The sequence below is a fragment of the Leucopleurus acutus genome (genome assembly GCF_964270905.1).
Source record: "Leucopleurus acutus genome assembly, chromosome: 8".
In the NCBI taxonomy this organism is placed as follows: domain Eukaryota; kingdom Metazoa; phylum Chordata; class Mammalia; order Artiodactyla; family Delphinidae; genus Leucopleurus; species Leucopleurus acutus.
The window spans coordinates 21423998-21448556 of record NC_139151.1 but is presented as its reverse complement, the minus strand read 5'-3'; the positions used below and the strand labels follow the sequence as shown (position 1 = coordinate 21448556).

Below are 24559 nucleotides of genomic sequence, written 5' to 3'. Positions count from 1 at the left end.
AATTCATCTAAATGAGCTGCCTGTGCATATCAATGTTCTGGGGGTGGGGGGGACCGGGGGGATTGGAATTTGCTAACATTACCCATTGCCTGTTTTTCAATAGGTCAGCCAAGAGAGATATCCACATTTTGGCTGCTAAATATACAACATATGTAATATATGTATATCTTTATATACAATTTTTCAATATTGCTTCAGGCTCTGAACCAAAAAATTTTCGGATATGTTGGGGAATAGGATTTTTCTCCTTAGCTGTCATTGTATAGATTTGTAATTATCAATTTTTGAGCTATCTTTCTGTGAGACTGTATTAATATCTTGAAAGCATAAAGTGCCATAAGGTCACTATGGAAACCATAAGGCCATAAGGAAACTAAATTGTGGTTATTACCAATGTGTCCATTTCCTTTCCTAAATTGGTTTTATGATGTCCATTTCAATTCCCGTCACAGTAATTACAACTTTCCTATCGCTGAAATGCTTAAATTGTTCCTAGATTAACCAGATCTCCCGGGAAAGCTATGCACATACACTTATTAATATTTTTATAAGAATTCATTAACCAAAATTTTTATAGTGTTTTTCATGAAGGGGCTGGGTCCACTCATCCGATATATTTACAACTGTTGCAGTCTAAGCAGCTTTTAGTGGGGCTGATGTTACAATCTAAATCGACCGTCTTTCCGTAAGATTGGTCTTAAAGGATGCAGGGGGGAAAGTGTATAAAACATTATATACAGAGATGCCTATCAGCCCAGTTCACACCTCTAGCTTCCATAGGCTAGGTTGTTAGCTGCCTTATTGAATTCACCAAACACTGCAGGCCCAGAACTTCCCCATAGAGGGTGCTGAGCTACAGCAATCTGGTGTGGAAAGGGGATTGGGACGGTGGAGCTAAGGGAAGCTTTATTTAGACATAGTTGGGGGGGAAAGGAAGCTGGTCTCAGGGCGGGGGGGTGGGGTGTAGGAGGCTAACTCAGAGTAAAAGAGAGCTGAAGTGCTCCCCCACTGACTCCAACAGGACAAGACGCCTCAGAGTTGATGTTTTGACTCTCCTATCTCGACTCCAAGGCTTGGACTGGTCCCGAAGTCTGCGATCACTGCAGAAGTGGGATTCAGGTGGCGCACAAGCGCGCACGCTAGACGCCAGCTTCTATCGAGGAAACTAAGGGCTTCCGGCCGTGGTTGTGGCCAACTTAACGAGTTTCCGGCGGAGGCTTGAGGGTGGGGTGGGCGGGGTGGGGCTGGGAGAAGGGCGAGGGAGCTTGGAGAAGCATCCTGAATTGCCATGGAAACGAGGCCCAGCAATGGTCTTAGCAGCCGAAAGGAGTCGTGTGAAACTCACCCGCAGAGATTACTGGTGTTCACCGGCTCTTCGGATCGCGATGCCAACTTGGCCAAGCAGTTCTGGATCGGGGCATCAATGTATCCCCCTAACGAATCTCAGCTGGTGCTGTCCAGAGGTAGCAGTCAGCGTCTGCGGGTGGCGCGGCTCTCGAGGGGCAGTGTGCTTGGTGAGTAGCTGCCTCCTGTCAGCGATTTCTGCCTCCTCCCTAACCACAGGGCAGACACCAGAGCCCCTCCCAGGAGAAACTGCAGAACCTAATTCTAAATGTCTAAAACCCTGTACAAACAGTTCTAAAATCTTCCCAGCAATCCTTCCACCCCAAAATGATCCGTGGTATCTTTGTTACATCTAAAAGTCCATCTGAAAATATCCCTTGGTTATGACATCTATTTGTCTAAACAGTATAGAATAATCTGGGCAAATGTTATATGTTGGCTGAAAGGATATGAAGGATGGTTTTTTACATAATAGAGTTCCAAAGTGAAAGCCCTAGAGAAGGTTGAAGGCAGAGTCAACATTAGGAACCAAGTTCCCTAACCTGTAAGGCCTAAGATGGGAAACTGTTATGCAATTTTTACAGGTATAGAAAAATTAGATACCTTTAATGCTGTGGTTTTTCCAATGACTACTTCCCTTTTGTATTTTTTTAGAGAAAATTTACTTCCAGCCTTTTTTCCTTGAGAAAAGAGTTAAGTACCAAGTTTTATACCTTTCAATATCCTAATTCCTAGACTCTTAAAAAAAAATAGGTAATAAGTGTAAAGATACAACTTCTTCCTTTGGCATAACTTTCTGAATTGCATAACAAGACCCTGCCTCAGAGACCACCCCATTTATCCAGAGGAAAATGCATAAATTCCTATAACATATTGAGTAGGAATGTAGAAATTGTAATCTACAATACTTCAAGTAAGTTCTGTTTAGAGACCTTTTCTTGTCTCTGGACTCAGGCTACTCCTCTTCTAAAGAGATTAGAGGTTCCCTGCAGCCAGAGCTAATTAATTCAATCTCCAGTTATTTATGAATCTGGTTCATAAAGTTTCAAGACAGTACGTATTTGTGTTTACCTTCCAACTTTATGTATTGCCTTTTAAACTTTAATTTTTTATCAACATTATTGTAAAATCATGATAAAATTATTTTAGATTGTATTTGATTCTGTTTTCTTTAGAGAGAAGAGATGTCACTGCTGAAACCCTAAAGATTCAGGAATCTGAGGAGAAAAAAAAGTATCTCCAAAAGGTAGGCCAATATTGCAGAAAGTCATCTGATTTTCATTAAAATTTCATTATTATTTTCCAAATCATCCCAATTATTCTTTTTTTAACGTATGTATATAAAAATTTTCTGCTTCTAGTATGTCAGCTTGAGCAATAGGAAAACCTTTATTAGAATTTTAATTAAAGTTTAAGAAATTCTATTAAACTTTGGCTATTCTCAGTCTCTGCAAAAGCCCAAGGATGTGTAAGAACAATGAAATCAGAGGGAAGTGGGGAAAGATGGATTCACACACTTTCCACCCAATAAGGCCCCAAACCATATACAGTGTTGTAAGAACAGAAATATTGTAAGAACAGGAAAAACTGAATAGAATTGACTTAATAGGTCAAAATTAAATGATCAGAGGAATGAGTCCATCATCTAGAGCCAGTTTGCCTAAAGGCTGCAATTAAACACATTGGTGTTGTCAAATCAACTGAACGTGTCTCTTCTTGGCAACATCCCTTGTTTGCTTTTATTTTGCAGGCACAGTCTCTAACTCAACAATTAGTACAGTGATTTATAGAAACATTTTGTTTGGTTAATGGATAAATTCCATTCCTCTAACTGTTCCTGTACTATAAAAGCAGATAGAGGATTCGTCTGGCCTAATGTCTTTAATCAACAGATGTATTGGCAAAGTCCAAAAGACTTATTGGGAATTCTACATAAATTACAGAACAATGCATTTGAGTTTGCTGATCACATTAGTTTCCTTTGTGGACTCTTGGTGATTCCTCCAAAAAAATTAAGTGATTAGAAATAGTCAGCATTTTATTCTCTCTTGAGGATATTAGATAATGTATATTTACACCAGCACTTAATAATGGGAAGGGAACCTAATTCTCAGTGAAGCAAAAATCATTAAAAGTTGACTTCTTCAACGCATTTTAATTTCATTTTTGGAAGGGATTAGAAATAAAAGATTAAAGACGAACTATTATCAACTTCTTTCATCTTTTGTCAAACAATTAAGACAATATGATGAGTTACAAGTAGATGTTCTGCTAATGGTAGTCTTAGAACTGATTTCCTTGCCTCAGGTTCTTCTATTATTAATTACTTAATTAATTCCCAGATATCTATTGAGATCCTGCCATGTGCCAAGTACCATACTAGATGCTGGGAATACAAAGACAAGATGTGTTCCCTGATCTCAAGGAGTTTATAATCTGGTGGGGGAGAATGCCAATTAAAGGCAGGAATTATGATACATTTTTATGATAGATGTATGCAGTTAATACTATGGGAACACATTGAAGGACATCAAAGTCAAGCTTAAGGAGTCAAGAAATCTTCCCAAAGGAACTGAGTCTCAAAGAATGTATAGAGTTGAGCAAACAAAGAATACCCTCCATGCTGCACTAGTTACCTTCCTAAAACCCAAATCCTATTGTGCTGTATTGCTGTATTAGTCTGCTAGGACTGCCATAACAAAATACCACACACCAGGTGGCTTAAATAACAGAATTTTATTCTCTCACAGTTCTGGAGGCTGGAAGTCTGAGATCAAGGTGCCTCCAGAGTTGGTTTCTGATGAAGCCTCCCTTCTGGGCTTCTAGATGGCCACCTTCTCACTGCATCCTCAGAGGGAGAAAGCTTTAGTGTCTCTTCCCCATCTTGTAAGGACACCAGTTCTATTGTATTAGGGCCCTAATGACCTCATTTAACTTTACCTCCCTAAAGGATCTGTTTCCAAATAGAGTTACACTGAGGGTTAGGGCTTCAACATAGGAATTGCAGGAGTGGGGGTGGAAATGACACAATTCAGTCCATACACCTCCTTTTGTTCTTTTTCCCCTGGCTCTCCATTTCTGCAGGATGGAGACCAGACTCTCCAGCATGGTATTCAAGTTCTTTTCCAGTCTGACTAGAACCTGACTGGCTTCTACCACTCTCCTTCCTCCTTCCCCTATACCCCCCCCCCTACCCCCAATGCAGCCTACTCGGTACAGTTGGTTCTCACCACTAGGCTTGGGCATATTATGTACCCCTCCCCACATGTGCTACCGAAGTGGTAAATGGGTAAAATATATTTTTTCTAAACCTAAATATGCACATTATACTGTGATATCTGCCAAATTGTACATTAAGTCAAGTAGGTCCTGCAATGCAGTATAAAGAAGATTCTATTATGTTGAGAGTACAAGATAAGAGACCTAACCAAGCAGCAAGCCAGCAGGATAGAAAGAGAATATTATTGAAACTGTCCCTTGCGAGTATATAGGAGAGCTGAATCAGTTTGGTACGATACAGTTCTAGTCAAACAATGCCATGGTGAAAAAAGCAAGAGAATTGTGTAATAACTGAAGGCTCTTACAGATATCCTCAGATACTGTTGTGATGTGGTACTCATAACACCCAATTTAGTGAGTGTATACCATGTGCTATATATATTAAAGTAAGCACTGTATATGCATCAACTCATATTCTCCTTAAAATAGCCTCATGATGATTATTCCCATTTAATCAAACAAGGTTTAAATGATTTTCCAAAGTTCCCACAACTGGTAAGTGACCGAGCCTAGATTCAAAGCCTGTCTCCTAACTCCAAAGCCTGTGAGACTCATTGTGTTGTAATGATTGCTGGCCACGGCGTTGTTCAGCTGTGCTGCCAAATATTCTAAAATTCAAAACTGTGGTATGAATACAAGTATAAGAAACGGTGACTATACGCTCTTTCTTCAACCTACAATGCACTTTCGTGTCTCTACCTAAAATGCTGTCCCCCATTTACCTTCAAGGCCCAGCTCAAATGCAACTTCTCTGTGAAGCTTTCCCAGAGGGGACTTAGAGACAACAGAATGAATAGCTCCCTTCTCTGTGCTCTCAGAGCAAGTCACGATCTGTGTTATAGGTAATTGTGTTATAGGTATTGTGTTATAGGTATGTTTCTGTCCTTCCTGCTAAATTCCAGGCACCATAGGGTTTGGAAGTCTGACTTGGCCACTTACTATATGAGTGACCTTGAGCAGCCTATTTAATTAACCCCTGTGAGGCTCAGCTTTCCTCAGGTAGAGAAGGAGGAATGATAAAAATATCCCCCTCATCGAGTTGGTATAAGATATGTAAAGCGCCGGGCTGTTGTTTTCTCTCAACAAATGTTAACTCTCTTTTCCTCCATGAGGGCAGAGGTCATTTCTTATTTACTTAACTCTCGTGCTTTTCCGGCTATTGAAACTCAGTAAATATCGATATTTGTTGATTGAATAAATAAATGCATAACTGAATTAATCAGTGAACATATGCTGTACACAGTGATAACACCATTTGGGTTAGCCTTTTGTACATATACACATCTGGCAAATTTTTCTAGGCTGGCAATTTTTGCAAGAATGTTCCCCAAAGCTAGTCTGTTTGCAAGTCTGCTTTAGGACCAATTTAGCATATCCCCTCGCATCTCGGTTTTGCTTTTACCTCGTGGGTCTATATATGATGGGAGGAAATGTGACTCCCTGTAATCACTAAGACATAGAATCTATTTTTGGATACTGCTGTTTTTCTAAGTCCGTAGTACTCTCTCTGCATTGCTGCCACCACCATCCTAGAATTCTTACCTTAATGGCAGAACATAAATGGGGAGGTGGGAGGTTCTAGGTAACTAATAAAACATTTACAATGATCTATTCAATTTGAGAATCTTCTACATATTTTGAACATATACATTTGTATAAGTAAAATGCCTGGTATAATTTTCATTATAAAAAGCGAAAAAATATTTCCCATCAAGTCTCTTAAAGGTTTTTTCTTCCACTTTCTCCTTAAAATTAATGAAAATCTAAAAATTTATCTCTGTCTCTCCTAAAAGTACTTTTATAGCTTTTTCTCCCCAACTGATACTGATTTTTCAGTTACTAAACTTTTAAAACTTTAATGTTATCCTCCATTTTGGAATATTTTCCAGGTATACCTTATAAATGCTTTTGGTTAGTGGACAAAATGCTATTAATCACAAGTACTATTTCTGCGATGGATATCCATGGCAGAAAATCAAGAACAATTTGAGTCTGTCAAGATTAAATGGCTTACCATGTCCATAAAGGAAACCTTATAGCACTCTACTGGACCATTATTCTTCCTTTGAGAGTTCTAAAGTAGTCTGAAAACATTATAAGAAATGAATAGTCAGCTAATTCTTTGAAATCATAAAACTAATTTGCTTTTTAGTTTTGCCACCTTTCAGAAAGCTCTTTAGCTGATTATCTCTTTATGAAAAGAATTATAAATGATTCATTTGCTGGGAGGAGGAAGAAAAGATCAGAGCAGTACTTTAAGGCATGTATATAGATGACGTATTTAGAAATGTCCATCTGGAATCAGAGTTTTAACGTGAGTGAATATAAACTAAAGATTTTCACAAGGAAAATATGCAATCTGCAGAACAACAATAAATATATACTCTTTATTGGGAATGGGGTTTTAATCTGTTCAGTCACACAACCTGTACAACCAATACTGACCATAGTGTAAGTCTTCCTCAAAAGTCAATTTGCTATATGGTGCTTCAGTGAACCAGAAGCAAATCATGCTATGATGAGAACATTCTTAGAAAAAGAATCTAAGAAGTTTCACAAAGGTGTATTTTTAGACACCGAATCATGAAAGTGGAAAACTTTAACATTATCCTCCATTATCTTACACTTTCAAAGGGATGCTCAGAATCATTATAAGTCAGTTTTGTAGAGCCAAACCAAAGATACAATAAACTTCCTCAGTGTCATTGCCCAGGATGCTCAGATAAAAGAAAATCCTCTTTGTTGTCAAATTGCCCAGGAATGGCTTCCCAGACAAACCAAATTTTTCTCAGTCACAGTGTTATCTGGCTTTGTTTTAATTTTGCTTTCCTGCCCTCATGTAATAATAACAAAGTTCCTTTTCCTCCATAAAATAAATACCATTAGGAAGTGGTGGATTTCTCCTTCACCAACAAAAGATACTTATTTAAATTCTTGTTGTTCCTAATTTGTCAAAGAATTCAAGAGGAAGAATCATAAAAACAGACTGTGCATTCACAGTAATGAGCAAATATTGTGGTAGTAAATGATAATTAAAAGATTGCATAAATATGAATCACTCTTTTAAATCCTCTATTGTACCACTTTGTTTTCAAACATTATTCAATCTTGGGAAACATTTTCAGTTGACAGGTGAGGTTCCCCTCTTAACCTTCTTTAGCAACATCTATGAAAAGATACTCAGGGTAAGAAATGAGATTTGAGATCAAATAGATCAAATTCATTGCCCCAGGCAGACCCAGCCCCAGAGTTGGTTAGGGTCATGCCCCAAATGCATTGCATCCTCTTTTTTCCAAAGATCTGTATACTTTCTCTTCTGTATACATTCACCCTAAAAACAAAATAAAAGCATTTTAAGCCCTGCAGTACAATTAGGCAATGACCCATACTATCTATCTCCTGGTAAAACATGATTAAATTAAACTACTGAACACAGAATGAAGCAAAAAAGGATGGTGTATTTTTTAAAATAAAGGCAGAACTATCAATTTGATTCCAGCTACAGGAAGCCTTATTGTTCAAATTTGTAAACACCTTATAAGCAGTAGGGTGAATCAAATAGAATTTATTGAAGAACTGGGTAATTCTGTGGATCAGGTAACTCAGAAAATACAACATACCTGAAATCAAATCCATAATCTGCCTTTTCCCTTTGCCTCTATCAAGATGAAAAGATATGTAGGTAAGTTATATTGGAGCCATATAAGAAAATTTAAAATTTTATGTATCTATATTTACTTCACCATTTAATCACTTTCTATGCTAAGGTATTTTAGTCACCATAGGTGTGGTCAAGCATACCCTCGGAGCCTGAGGTGATACAGCCGTTTGTCTATTTGGCTCCTGAGATTGTGCAGTTCCCCAAGCCACTGTGTTGGTAATATAGTCAATCCTCATTATTCACAATTCCATATTTGCAAATTCACTTACTAGCTCACTAGCAACAGTTTATTTGTAACCCCAAAATCAATACCTGTAGCACTTTCATGGTCATTGGAGGACATTCACAGAGCAGAGAAAATTTGAGTTGCCCAACACATATGTTCCTAGCTGAGGTTGAACAAGGCAATGTTCTGCCTTCTTGTTTCAGCTCATACTGTGGACAGTATCCTTTTTGCAGTTTATTAAATGCCACGTTTTTTGCTTTTTTATTTTTGATGATTTCACTGTTTTAAATAGCCTCCAAGTGCTGAAGTACTGTCTAGTGTTCTTAAGTACAAGCAGGTTGTGATATGCCTTATGGAGAAAATACATGCATTAGATAAGCTTTATTCAGACATGAGTTATAAGTGCTGCTGGCTATGAGTTCAATGTTGATGAATCAACAAGGTATTTTAAATAACATGTCTATAAAGAGAAATACACATAAAACAAGGCTATACATTGATCCATTGGTGAAATGTTGTGATCAAAGACAGGCAGGAACCTAGGAGACATGATCAGCTTGGTGACAATGAGTCTACAGTTTCTTCCGCTTGGAAATGCTTTTCTCCCATTTCTCCCTTTAGCTAATGCCTACTTGTATTTAAAAACAATTCAAAAATAGTCACATTCAAGTCTTTCCTCATCCTTATATATTCCCCAGGCTGATAACAAATGCCCCTTCTTTTGTGCTTCCCTAGTACCCTGTGCATTCCCCAGTCATAATCACTGACATATAGTACTGTGGTGTACTTGAGGTATGTACTGTGGTGTAGTTGAGGTATTTCTCCTGCAGGCTCTAAGTTTCTTAAGGAAAAGGATCATGACTTCTTCGACTTTATAATCACAGGACCTGACAAATATCAGATGATCTCCTAACCTACCAAATAAATGCTTATGAGTGAATAAATAGATGAGTTAACTTGTCTGGACCAGAATCCTGCATGATAGTCCAGTTCCTTGAGCTGGCTGGCATATGAGGTACTCATTAATAGGAGAACGGTCCAAAATAGGATTCACCAAGACTCAGAGGCCTCACAGACTCAGAGGTAATGAACAGACATGTAGTCACTTGTGAAAAGCTTGTGCAAGCAACAGACAAGAGTGGAAATAGTCTGTAGGCCACAGAAGAAAGTCACAGTCAATGAGCATTAACAGTTCTCTGAAGGAAGCGATACCAGGAAAAGGCAATAAATGGAAATTTAAGATCATGGTGCCAAGGTTCAACAGCATGTAAAAGAAATCTTGACGTGGGAATTAGAATTCAGCATCAGGAGTAGAAAATAAGTCAAGGCCACTGTCCCAGAGTGTCGGGGATACTAGACAAAGAAACAAGACAAGGACTTGAACACATGGGACAAGACAATATTCTATATAGTAGAAATTTGGTACAGAGATAGGCTTCGTTTTAAAATTAAAAAAAAAAAAGCAAATTCCTAGAAGCATGTACCTTTCCCCCAAACTCCAATCACATCCCTAAACTTTTGTGTCATTCCCTACTGCCATACCCAGAAAACTACTTTAGAGCCATCAATATATGAGACAATTCACCTAACTATAGTAATTTTTTCTTGGCCAAGCCAAAAGATACTGATCAAAAATCAATTTACCAATAATTGATTCTATTGTTGAGATAAACTCTGTTAACTATTTAAGGAAGAAAAAGGCATATTTTCATTGTAACACTAATTTGGTGATTTATTTGAAAAAACTTAGAAGTTATTTAAGATATTTTATCTAAACTTTGAAACTTTTATTTTAAAGAATAAATTTTTAGAGCACTGAATAAGTAAAAACAGAAAGAAAAAAGATAGTTCTTAATTGTGGTTATAAAGTTTTATATATTACCTTTGTATTCTCTGGGGTTTATGACCATAAATGTTCCCAATAGATATAATGTAGATGTTGGAGTAGGTATAGACATTAGTCTCTATGTGTGAAGTTGAATTGGACATTGTATGGGTCTCAATGCATACAGGTGAGGGCCCTGCACTGAAGTGTAGGGTCAGAAGGCCAAACTGAACTTTACAGAATGTTTGCCCAAAGCAGTTGAAAAGTTTGTAGCCTTAAAAAAAGAAGAGACATAAGCAAGGAAAGGGCCAAAGCTGAAGAGACAATGTCAAGCTCAGGCAAGAAGAGCCAAGCAAAGACATCAACAGTAGGATAAGACCCCAAGCCAAAAGTTAGGAGAATCTGATTTGGAAAAATTGTGCAAGATTCACTCAACAAATATTTATTGAGTGAACATTAAAATTCAAATCTCACTTATTGCTTTTTTAAAGAATAAGTGCCTTTTAAAGCAAGCATTAAAGCAGTTTTTCACTTTGCTGTACACCTAGCATTGTGCTGGGCACTGGAGAACAATGATGAACAGCAACAAAAAACAAGATACAAACTCTGTCCTTATCTGAAACTTGCAATTTAATTAAGGAGAGAGATACTTATGAAGAATTTTACATGATATTAGAGGAACATTTAATAGGGCAGTATTGATCCAACCAAAAGAGTCAGGGAGAATTTCTGTGAAGGTTAAGCTGAGATTCGAAGGAAGAGTGGGCATTAATTAGGCCAGAAGGAGCGGTGGAGGGAGCACTACGGGAGCATTCCGGACCGTAGAAACAGCATAGCACATGTCCAAAGCTGAATGGCCAGTGTGGTGATGGGAAGGTTAGGCCATAGTACATAAACAATAAGAAACCATTGAAAGGTTTTAAGTTGGGGGATGATAATATCAGATTTGTTTGAAAAAATTCAAGAGAATGAATTAAAAGTGGCTGGAGCAGAAGTGGGGAAACCAGAGTGAAGGCCATTGCAATCATCCAGTTGGGAGGTGATGGTAGCTTGGATTAGGAAAAAGCAGATAGATTTAAGAGATATTCAGGAAGTAAAATAAGTAGGACTTCAGTTGTGTATTGGATATGGATGGTGAGGCATAGCAAGGTATCAAAGGTAACATAGTTTTCTGGCTTGCACAACAGGATGGATGGTGCCATTCTCTGAAACAAGGAACGTTAAATAAAGGTCAGGTGTTAGGGGCTTTGGGGGAAGGCGGAAGGGGTTAGAAGTTCAGTTTTAGACTCATGGAGTGTGCCTTTGAGATAAGCAATGATAAGCCTATTTGAGCTGTCAAATAGGCCTGTGGGCTAAATATATGGGCTAGAGAAGTATGGGCCAGAGATGAGATAGAGTCATCTGGAAGGAGAATCCCCCACCCTCTCCTTCGTACAACCTAATGGGCAGGACAGGAGAGACATACCTGAAAGATGAGGTCAGTCCCATTCACCCATTCATCATATCTGTGTAACCATCAACATGATGAAAACATTAAGCAGTTACTTGTTTGCTAAGGACAAGTCTTGGTAATTATCGTAGACTGAATCATCAATAGTATATAATTCAATCACATATAGAAGTATCTTTAATACATCTATACTTTATTGAATTTAAAGGTGTAATAATTCATTTTATGCTCATACTGTTCTCAACATGAAAGTTCAAATCTCACTTATTGCTTTTTTTAAAAAATAAGTGCCTTTTAAAGCAACATTAAAGTAGTTTTTCACTTTGCTGTACACCTGAAACTAACACAACATCGTAAATCAACTATACTCCAATAAAAATTTTAAAAAATTAAAAACAAGCTGGGGAAATTTAAAAAATAAATAAGTAAAGCAGTTTTTAAAAAGAGCTATGCAGGACTTCCCTGGTGGTCCAGTGGTTAAGAATCCACCTTCCAATGCAGGGGACGTGGGTTCCATCCCTGGTCAGGGAACTAAGATTCCACATGCCACGGGGCAACTAAGCCTGTGTGCCACAACTACAGAGTCCACGCGCTGTGGAGCCCATACGCCACAACTACAGAGCTCATGCACCGCAACTACTGAGCCTGCACGCTCTGGAGCCCGTGCACCACGACTGGCGACAAGCCGGCGTGCCGCAGTGAAGACCCGACGCAGCTGAACATAAATAAATAAATAAATATTTAAAAAAGGAAAAGTATTTTAAAAAATAAAATAAGAGCTATGCTCTTCAGGTAATTACTATTGGTTTTCCATTAAAATATATGTAACAGAATTAAGAAAAAATATGTAACAGAACCAAGAAAATACACATTTTTTTCTTTTTCAAAACAGATAAATTCATATTTTATCAAAACCTACATTTAAGAAAAATTGTTGACTCCCTTTTATGTAATGACTGATATGTTTCTCTCATTTTAGTAAGCCACTATTTTTCAAATGAAAATTATATATGCCCAAGCTGGGAATTGAGCCAGGATCAGGCAATTTTCAGGAGGTATGAAAATGTGCTTAGATGTGCATTTTTTTCTGCAAGTCAGCATTCTTCCTCCCTCCGATTAATAATCCTCTAACATCCACTCCCATAGATGACTGCCTTTAGATCTACCTTCTAAATATCAGATTAGAGCTGGAGAAAGCCTTTTCTCTGATTAGTCAGGCTATCTTTTAAAGTACATGGTAGGAGGGCTTCCCTGGTGGCGCAGTGGTTGAGAGTCCGCCTGCCGATGCAGGGGACACGGGTTCGTGCCCCGGTCCGGGAAGATCCCACATGCCGCAGAGCGGCTGGGCTCGTGAGCCATGGCCGCTGAGCCTGCGCGTCCGGAGCCTGTGCTCCGCAATGGGGGAGGCCACAACAGTGAGAGGCCAGCGTAACGCAAAAAAATAAATAAATAAATAAAAAATAAAGTACATGGTAGATCATTTGCGGGCCAACAGTTCTGTATCTTATTATTATAGTAGATATAAATTTACTCTATGGAAGTTGTAGAATCTACATAGCAGATTTCAATTAATAGACACAGGGAATGGTAGTAAATTCATAGAGTAAATTCACAGTTGAAGCATTCTGCTATCAAAATCAACAGGCCAAGAGGCACATACTGCCTTTTGGAATCAAGCCCAAATGTGAGACATAGTTTTACCTTAAGCCAATAGTAATGCTAACCTTCCTCAACTGCATTTTGTAACAGAACAGGAATAGAAGCTACTGAAGATTGACTGTGTAGAATAAGAACTAAGACGCCCTTGTGATTCCATCGGGCATTTAACTTGCAATTACTGGCATAGAGATAAAAATTAAATTCTGGAGCCTCAAGAAAAACATCAGATAATGTTCTCTAATCTCTGTAAAACCACAGAACTTGGTTCTGCTTAGGTAATATTCTAAAATTGGAATGTACTGTAATTCTCATTTTATACTTATAATCAAAAGTCATCATAAATATTTAGCATACATTAAATAAGATCTTAGAAAGTTCATCAGTTTATAGGTACCACTATAGTTTAACTATTCTTTACCCTTTAACCACTTTTTGCAAAGTGCTACATGATCCCATAAAATAAGTAAATTAACTTTGATCAAGCAGACTTCACTCTGGATTAGCTCCCCCTGCTGTGTATTCCCATAGCACACATTTTCCACTAGAATACAGATTTTTCTGTGAGAGCAGAGACTGTCTTCTTCACCATGGTTAATCCTAATTAATTCTTCATTTCCAGAATCAAGATTGAAAAAAGAAACCATTCTGTTACTGTGTGTGTATGTGTGTGTAAGTGTGCCACAATCTCTACTATGTGTTTTAAGTAGTATAGCAAAAGAAGCATGGAGTCAAACAGAACTGAGAATGAGTTTGAATCCTTGGCTCTGGCAGTTACTAGGTACCTAATTAATGTTAAGTGACCCTGAGAAAAGTTAATTTTTATGTTGGTTGAGTTCCTTCTATTTGTAAGGAGACAATAATATCATCTACCTCAGGATTAAAGGAATTACACAAAGCCTGACATCCAGCACGTACCCAATGAAAGTTTGTTTTTATCTTCTCTGCTTTCCCTCTTTTTTTAACCCATAATTGAAAAATAAAATTTTAGGAAGTACAAAATAAGCTTTAGCATTAAATGAAATGGTTTGACCAAAGTGGTAAATCTCAAAGGTTGATGAGTAGATTATGAAAGACATGGTCACCCAGGTATCCACATCCTGATTAAACGACACAATCAAGACTGGCTTGCTCATACTGTAAAGAGACTCTCACATATTTTTCTTAACCCTATCTTCATCATCTGCAAAAAGAAAAATTACCACTGAAGGTATATTTTGAAATTTCAACTATGGAGCAAAATGTGTGGGCAAAGTTAATTTAACCATTGCACATAAATAAAATATCATTAAATTTTATCATAATGCCTCTCTCTACAAATATAGATTAAGAGGTAAATGTCATGATAATTCTGCAGCTCTAGATCAGTGCAGGTCAGGGTTCTCAATTAGAACCCTGTCAAAAATCAAGGGAGAAAAGAATATTACTATATTCCACTATATACACACCCTTTGCAACAGTTCTTGGAAACCTAGAAAAAGACTCTGGTATAGAAGCTAACTTAGAAGCCAAGGTTACTAGAAGTAGTGGATAGTACAGCAAGTAGACCCAACTCAATCCAAGGCAAGCCCAACCAATGAGCTAAATATTGACTAAAATTAGTTGAAATGAAAAATATGGCGCTAATCTGCATAAGTACTATAGGTTTGGTTTGTTTATTTTGTGTTCGTGTTTGAGTAAATAGGTCTTTTTTTCCCTTGCAATAGTTTGGTAAGTTACTAGGAAATCGTCCATTTCATCTACATTTTCAAATTTATTTGTATGAAGGATTCATGGTGTTTTTAATCATCTTTGTACTCTCTGCTGAGCTCTAGTTATTACCCCTTTTCATTTCTAATCATTTGCATCCTTTTTTCTTAAGTAATTATATCAAAGGATTATCTATTTTAATAGTCTTTTCAAAAAACCAACATTTGTTTTTATTATCCTCTGTCATTATTTTTGTTTCCTATGTTATCAGTTCTTGATTTTTATTACTTCTCCCTTCAATTTTGGGTTAGTTCTTATTTTCATTCTAACTTCCTTCCCTTCTCACTTTGTTTCTTAATTTTCCACTTTATCTCTTTTCTAATATAAGTATTTATAGTTATAACTAGCCCTCAAAGTACTATTTTAGCTGCAACTCACAAGCTATCTAATGTTTTCATTATTATTGCACTTTAAGTATTTTTAAATTTTTATTTTGATTTATAGTTTGTCCCATGAAGTATTTAGAAGTATGCTTTTTAATTTCCAAATCTGTGAAGTCTTCTTATCTCTTTTTTATTTCTAACTTATTAATATTGAGGTCAGAAATATAGTTCCTATCTTCTACTAAATCAAGTATAAACAGAGCTATCTTTATGTCAATGTCCTCAGCATGATGCCATTCAACTATCCTATCCTATATACCTCTATTCCCCAAAACAAACATCTTGTCCCAGTCAAGCGAGGCTTATCGCCATCTTTCAGCAACTCTAAGTTTGTTCCTGCCTCTACATCTCCATTTATTTTTAATTGGATGAACTGCTATCTGCTTTTCATCACTGAGCATGCTTTTTGTATCATGATCATTAAGCTGCTCCCCTAGCTGCCTTTCTCCCTTTGATGTATTATCTTTAAATCCTTAGATTATTTATTTTAGAGGTCCTTTAGGGTTCTTCTAAAATTTTTACATGTTTTAAAATCTTAAACTTATATTAAGATTTTAGATTCAGCAATGAATTTGTGTAAATATTATTTTCCTTTATGTGCTTTTTTTCACATGTTTTAATGGTTGTGTCATGAGCATGTATTGCATTGATAGCCAATGGAAAGAATAAATACTTTTTAATTTCTACTTGAGTTAATATATTTCCCCCAGTGCTTCCTAGTCTATTTTCTTCAAGTGTTTTTCCTTTTCCAACCATCTGCTCCTCTCACCAGAGAATAGTAATATTTTTGAGAACTAACTACACAGCATATATACTCTAAGTCCTTTACTCATATCCTTATTTAATCATCAGAACAGCTTTGTCTGAGAAGCTTTATAATTACCGACGAGGAAGCTGAAGCAGAAATATGTAAGTGACTTTTTCAAGGTCACACCGCTAAAATATAGTAAAGACAGTTTGAACCTGGGTCCATCTGACAGTGGAGCCAATGTGCTTAACTACTATACCTCACTGGTTTCAAGAGTTTCTAGATTCTCTAGGTATCGGGATGGTTGCCAGGTAACTAAGCAAAGAGCTTATTGAATTGGAACCAGTTCAATACTCTTCTAAGATATTCTTAAGATTAAATTCAGTAATTAGTCTCCTATACTGTGGTGGTCAAGAGAAATTTTCTTTTGGTAATCTAGATAGGTAATCAGAGAAATAAACACTACCATATGCTATCTTTGATGAATGTTTCAGTCAAAAATTTTTAATCATAATACAAGGAAGAAACGCATTTTTCATATGAGAACCAGGTCTTGAGAAGAAAGGACCTTTCTTTTAGAGTCTAGTGCTTATTAAGAGCTTTTTTATAACTGAAATTTAACTGAGGAAAATGGTTATAATACACTGGAGAATTTGTAGAGGAATTTCTACTGCATAAAGGGCAAGTAATATCTTAGATATCCCTCCTTGTTTCTCCTTTCTTCCTTCCAACTCTAGTCACTAACTCACCTGTAGGTAAGAGGTTGAATCATCAAAAATCCTCCATGCCTGTACACAGAAGGTGGGTAATCCATCCTTTCCTCCTTTTTCCCACTCTTTCACATTTTGAAAGCATTGAAAAAAATTTTTATATAATAATAATAGCTACCATTTATTGAATATCCACTGTATGCCATGCATTGTTAAGCAATGTTTGTATTATCTCCAATTTTCACAACCTTCCTTATAGATGAGAAATCAATACTCAGAGAAGTGGTTCTTTGATTTACCCAAGGTCACAAACCTCTAACCAATGGGATAGTGATTACACTGGAAGGAGGAAAGGAGGAACCAGGAGGAATAGTTAAGATATTACTTGCCATTAATCACACAGCAGAATTGGGGTTCAGACCCAAATGTATTTGACTCCACTAATCTATGTTGCCACCCAAATTGTTTGGCTCTGAAAAGCCAAAAATAGAGAACTCAGCAGCTTAATCCTTGAAGTGGAACTAAAATTCATTAACCTTCTATGAGATATTAAATGTATAAATGATCATATCCTAACTTACTAAAATCACTTTTTATTCTGTAATTTATTTTTTCGGGAGTAGGATATAACTATAAGTAATATGACTAAAATGTATAATATAAGAAAATATCCAGCATTAAAATATTATAAATATATTATGATACATAAGTCTTGGGGATATAATATACAACATTATGACTATAATAAAAAATACTGTACTGGTATATTTGAAAGTTGCTAAGAGAATAGATCCTAAAAGTTTTCATCAAAAGTTAAAAAAGGGCTTCCCTGGTGGCGCAGTGGTTGAGAGTCCGCCTGCTGATGCAGGGGACACGGGTTCGTGCCCCAGTCCGGGAGGATCCCACATGCCGCGGAGCGGCTGGGCCCGTGAGCCATGGGCGCTGAGCCTGTGTGTCTGAAGCCTGTGCTCCGCAACGGGAGAGGCCACAGCAGTGAGAGGCCCGCGTACCGCAAAAAAAAAAAAAAAGTAAAAAAAATTTTGTAGTTATATGAGATGATGGATGGTAACTAAACTCAAGTACTAATCATTTCACAATATATATACATGTCAAGTCATTACGCTGTACACCTTGAACTTACACAGTGTTGTATGTCAGTTATATCACAACAAAAACTGAAAAAAAAAATTATAAATTCTGACCCCCTTATGCTATTATTTTAAGAATTAATAAATGATTTAAATGTCTTATAAATTCCATTAATGAACACAACCGAAACACCATGGTTAGAAATGAGAATTCTTTTGTCATTATGAAATTAACAAGTAAATTATTTATCCCTACTAATAAGGTAAATTGTAAGAATTTTCTCTTACCACTGAATGTATTTAGTTATCCTGGCAGAGATTTCTTAGAATAGTAGGCACTGTTTTTGTTCTGATGACACAGTTGCCTACAGTAGTTTTGTTATGCATTCCCAGGAAACATGTCCAGGAAGCAGAAATCAAATCATATTTGAAAACTTTGTTTCTGGTGCATTATATTATATTAAAAAATGGATTAAATTTTGTAATATAATATAATCCATTATAATAAAAAAGTACCTGAAATCAAAATTTAAATGAATGACTTTTTTACCCTACTATTATTTAGAGTCTTATAACTAAATATTTGTTCATTTATATTAGAAGCATTATTACAATATAACTTGCCTGTGACTACCCAATAGTTACACAGAAAATAATCATATAGTTTTGTTCATAGGGGATTTTAAGAACTAAACTTACCCACTGTTTAATTTCATTTTCTAAAACTTTTTTTTTTTGCTTAGACTAATGATTGTGCATTAGACAGTGTAATGGGTTCATTCATATATAATGACAAATCAATTCAACAAAAATTCATTGAGTATCATTTACAAGGCACTGTTAAGCTCTAAGGAAGGATAAAAGGATGAGTAACACTCTGAAAGAGACATGGTAGCAACTATGAGATAAAGCAGGGAAAGTAAGATCAATACTGTAATAAGGGTATAAAGTGCTGTGTAATCACAGTATGGGAGCATTTAATTCCCACTGAGTACATGTGTAATGGGGGAAAAGAAACTAACATTGAATATCTACACTGAAAATATCCTAGGTCTTTTTCTATAGACATTATTTTATTCAATCCATAGCAAATTGACAGGTATTTTTAAATTAGCTTAGTTTTTCAGAAACAGACTCACAGAAAACCAACTTATGGTTACCAAAGGGGAAAGGTGCAGGGGAGGGATAAACTGGGAGTTTGGGAATGACATATACACACTACTATACTTTTAAAATAGATAACCAACAAGAATGTATTTTATAGCACAGGGAACTCTGCTCAATATTCTGTAATAACCTAAATGGGAAAAGAATTTGAAAAAGAACAGATACCTGTATATGTATAACTGGAAAAATAATCAGCTTAGTTTTTAAAAGACCCTGAATTGTTTTTCCTTTCAATCTCTGTGATACATGATGCCTTAAATTCAAGTAAAAAGAAGAAATCTTGTCCCAAAATAAATAAAATTAAAACTCTGTAGGCTCTTAAAAGGCAAGATTAATATGACTTGAGCAGAATGAAGCAAAGCCAAAGCAGCAGTGTACTCTGCCGATTACTCGTGCAGCAGCACAGCTCCTCCTCCCACGTCTCAGTGGAGCGTGCCTGAGCTTTGCAGCTTCTCTTGCAGCCATGAGGACTAAAGACTCATCCTGAGGAATTACTTAGTAATATGCAGCCTCCAGGGCTTTACACACCCTGTTTCCTCTGCCTCGAAAGCTTTCTTCCCCATCCCATCTGTACTGTTATCTGGTGACTACATTTTCAGGCCTAATATTGGACATCACCTCCACTGGGATATCTTCTCTGAGTTTCCCCCACAGATACATACACACCTTCATCTGAACTGAGAGTGCCTCCTCGGTTCTCTTATTTCATCCTATTCTAATCCCGTTGTAGTATATGTGAGGTGAGACTATTGTCTTTTTCTCCACAAGTCTGCCATCACCTGGCAGGCAAGAATGGTATTTTGTTCAGCCCCTAGCACAGTAATGTTGCATCATAGGTGCTCATTACAGATTGAAACGTGTCCCACCAAAAAAGGAGACATGTTGAAGTCCTAACCCCAGTACCATGAAAAGTGACCTCATTTGGAAATAGAATCATTGTGTTTAAAATTAGTTAAGAAGTTAATACTAGAGTAGGGTGGGCCCCTAATTCAATATGACTGGTGTCCTCATGGGACAACCATGTGAAGACAGGGAGAAAGCAACATGCCACCAAAAGCAGAGATTAGAGCTACACAGCTGCCAGCCAAAGAAAGCCCCAGGTTGCCAGCAAATGACCAGAAGCTAGGAAGAGGCAAGGAAGGATGCCCCTACAGGTTTCAGAGGGAGCATGGCCCTGCTGACACCTTGTTTTGGACTTCTAGCCTCCAGAACCATGTGACAATAAATATCTGTTGTTTTAAGCCACCTAGATTTTGATACTTCGTTACTGCAGCCCTAGGAAAATAATGCAATGCTTAATAAATTTGAATGGATAGATAGATGACAGAATTTTTACCGAGATATGACAAATCTATGTCCATTCTCAGTTATATCTTCCTTCTAGCCTTGATCTAAGCAGAGCTTCTTTCATTTTATTTGGCCATTTGAACCTACAAGTTTGATTTGTCAGATTCTCAGATTTCTTTCTCCTCTTGTTCACAAACACTCCAGATGCGATTTTCTGCCTCGCCATCTCCAATACTGAACATAACTGTATTCTATGAAAAAAATTTGTACCCATATTTGCCTCTTTGTATACTGTCTATATCTTGATAAATCTTTGTGCCTGCACTAAAATAGTGGGGTTTTTTGTTTTGTTTTGTTTTTTACTCTTAAGAAAACTAACCTGAGGATGCGCATGTCTCAATATCTTAAGACAGAGGAGCAATGGAGTGTGAGATTCTGTTCTGTATGTAAGCTACTTAGAAGAGCCCTCTTGCCATGGATGTCCGTGGTGGCATGCTGTTTGAGCTGGCTGATTTTGTGTCTTGCTACCATTTAGTGGCAATTTAGTGTGGTGGCCAATAGCTTGGGCTTTGTTTTCAAGTAGAGCTGGTATCAAATCCAGTTCTGCCACTTAAAACCTTGAGTAAGGTATTTAACCTTAGTATTCTTCACATTCCTCATATATAAAATGGGATGATAGTGATGTCAAAATTCTGAGTTACTATAAGAAAATAATGATAAAACATATCAAGTTCTTAGTATGGTTCATGTAGTAAAGTCAATAAAAGTTATTATATGGGCAAGAAAAATTCTATCCATTTAGAATCAAATCCAAATTATTTTGTAAAGCAGCATCCTCTGGAATAAAAACTGAATTGTGTTATAAATGAAAAGTATAAAACTATCATGGAAAAAATTTTTAATTCTGCCCCAAAATACAAGAAGGAAAATGGAAAAAATCCTACCCCCACCATGGACACATAGCTTTATTACTGAGTCAAAAGACTCATCCGCTCTTTTTTTTTTTTTCCTTTAAACAGGCTAAAAAGAGAGATGAGATTATCCAACTCTTAAAAAAACAAAGAGAAGAAAGGATCTCGGTGAGACTGATAGTGAGACATTCAGATAAACCTCGGGGCAGGGCGGGGTGGGGGTGGTGGTGATATGAACTATGGCAAATTCTGAGAGGTTTTATAGCTTTACTCCTTAAATCTAGGTGTCCATGGTCCAGAGCCTTTTATATGCTGGAGGGGGCAGGGCCTAGACATCAGATAATCTGACAGTCCTTGATAAACCAAAGATATCTCACAGTGTGCAACTCTGCTGGCACAGAAATGGTGCTCTTGTCTCTGGGCTTATTGTCACATGTTGTAAAGCCATAGGATATTAACATGGGCTACTTCATTGCTAGTATTTGTTTTACAATGATTGATCTTGCTTAGATCCTACAAAAACAAATGCTAAATGAAGAGGAAAAAACAATAAAAGCAATAGCACCGCATACACTTCCGGATGTACAAACACACTCTCCTGAATGAACCCCAAATGCCCTAATCTGGACCATTTCTAACCCCACAGTCTCCAGGTTTAAGAAGTTGGTCATTATAAACTCTGTGATAATTTTACCTCAGATTTTTTTCAAGTAAGTAAATTTCAGTCAGTGCAAGAACTAAAAATTTTCCTTTTTTATTTTTATTTTGTTTTGTTTTAGAAAGAACTGGTTTCCCTTCCTTATAAACCAAAAGCCAAAGTACACAAAGCAAAGTAAGTTTACTTCTGTCAAAGAAGTGCTTCTTTTTTTTTTTTAATCAGTTTGCTCCCTACCTTCAAATCTTCTAAAAACCCACCCACTGTTTTAGAGATTTCTTGCCTTGAGAAAACTTTCTTCTGCTCATCTACATTAAAGCCTGTGCCCACTTACATGTCTGTGCAACATGCAAGTATAAACTGGTGCAAACAGGAGAGTAGATCAACCTCAAGTCTGTACACATTCTCTTCCCCTCCTTTCTCATCCTGGGTAATTGTATTCACCTGCCATCACTCCCCTTCAGTACCCCTATCCCCTAACCACACCTAGCCCTGCCATCTTTGGCAGATCAGCAGGTCTTCTAGATTATCGACTCTGATACCACCAAAGGCATACCTAAGCTTGCTAAATCTAAGTTCATGTAGCAAGGGCTCTAGCTTCACAGTGATGGGTTAATAGCCTTATCACCAGAATGTTAGAGCAGCACCAGGAACCTGGTCCAGAAGAGTTTAAAGGAAACCAGCTATCACTGGTTAATCACGAAAGAATCCCTAATGAAAAATGTAAATGTCTTCATTATTGTATTCTGATTGAAACCCAATGTGGCTAACTCGACATTAATTTGACAAATATTTATTTGCATACTACATTCAGGGAAAAACAAAAAGTAATAGAATTTTTATTCTTATCTAATTGGTATTGAGGCCGACTTCCTTGAATGTTATCAGAAGTTATTAGTGAAAAATTAATATGTCTATGCTGATTTTTAAAACTTCTGAAAAAATGGAAGGATCACTTAATCACCTGGCTATATTGTCTATACAATGTTCAACAACTTAATTTCTTGCTTTTCAGCTAGATGATTTGACTTAGCTTCTAAGGGTGAAGCAAAACTAGTCCAGTCAAAAGTTCATTTATCTGATTCAGATAATGAAGATTGCTACTTGAATTGTATCAACAGATCTGTCTGGGTACCTTAGATTTCTGTGCATATTTTTATAGGAGTGATCAGAACAGTCCTGTTACTATCCATGTAGATTCACCTAAGAGTAAAACAGTATTTCACAACTTGAACAGATAATTCTCTTAATGATTTAAGTGCTTACCTAATTCCTTTTGTGTACCAGATTGGCCTCCCTCCTGTGTCCTGAAGCCTTGAATTCTATTCCATTTCACTGTGACATCTTCTTCCCATGAGCTTCTTACACAGTCACTGTCTGCACCATTCTTTTGGCAGTTAGTCATGCACTACTTTGTGCCCATATTTTATAATTATTCAACTCTTATTATCTCTTAAGTTGTTATTTAACTTTTCATATATTTTTTACTCGTCTATGACTATATTGTAAGTTCCGTGAGAAACTGGGTCACCCAAAGTGCCTAGCACACTGCCTCCATGTAGGAATTCAGAAAATATTTGTTACCCCCCCAAATTTTTTTTTTGGCCATGCCAAGTGGCTTCCAGGATCTTAGCTCCCCAACAGGGATTGAACCTGGGCCCGACGGCGAAGGCGCCAAGTCCTAACCACTGGGAATTCCAGGGAATTCCCTGTAACAAAAAATTTTAGCTAAAAAATGTCATGTAGTTCAGCATTACCTAACTTAGAAAGTGGTGTTTCTATACTGTACAGTAATTTGTAAACATTTTTAAATTTGTGAAATATCTTAAACACAATTTTAATTTTGCCCTCTTTTTCCTCCCTCCATCCTTTCCTATCTACCCAAACTTTCCCCACATATACAGATATGCCCTTACCATCACTCCTTCATCAGATCTTAGGATACTCCAGGTCCCCTTCTGTCAGAAAGAAAGAACTAGAAAGTGTGTACATAGTAAAGTTTCAGTGGCACTATGTTTTTTTATCCAATATTTGCATCGTAAAAGAGGGCTGACAAGAAGGAACAATGGGTCATCCAAAGAAATCAATCACCAATGATGAAATCTCAGAGATTTGACTCAGGTGAGCACAATATATTTAAGTTTAGGAAGTCTGCTCCTGTGCCCTTCAGGTCACACTTGACAGTGGAATGACCACTCCTCCCACACAGATGTTTACACTTGATTGCAAAATCTAAGGCATAGTCAGAATGCAAGACAGTAAATCTTTATTGGAGAAACTTTCAAAAGTTTTTTTCATGCCACGTTGTGTTCACAACTACAGAGTTCTGTGTATTGGAACTGATTCATGTTACTGCCAACAGGAAAGTGATTTCAGAGTCAGATAAAGAAGACCAGGAAGAAGTCAAAGCCTTGGACTAA

General features: G+C 37.0%; 1 protein-coding gene across 1 annotated transcript; it reads left to right on the top strand.

Annotated features, from left to right (window-relative positions):
- Positions 1-1288: 1288 nt before the first annotated feature.
- HOATZ (HOATZ cilia and flagella associated protein) lies at positions 1289-24559 on the top strand (the record flags this gene model as incomplete). The annotated part of the gene is made up of 6 exons (XM_082844415.1): positions 1289-1514; positions 1999-2041; positions 2524-2590; positions 21593-21652; positions 22264-22316; positions 24502-24559. 6 exons carry the CDS (start codon positions 1289-1291, stop codon positions 24557-24559), a joined length of 507 nt encoding a protein of 168 aa, XP_082700541.1.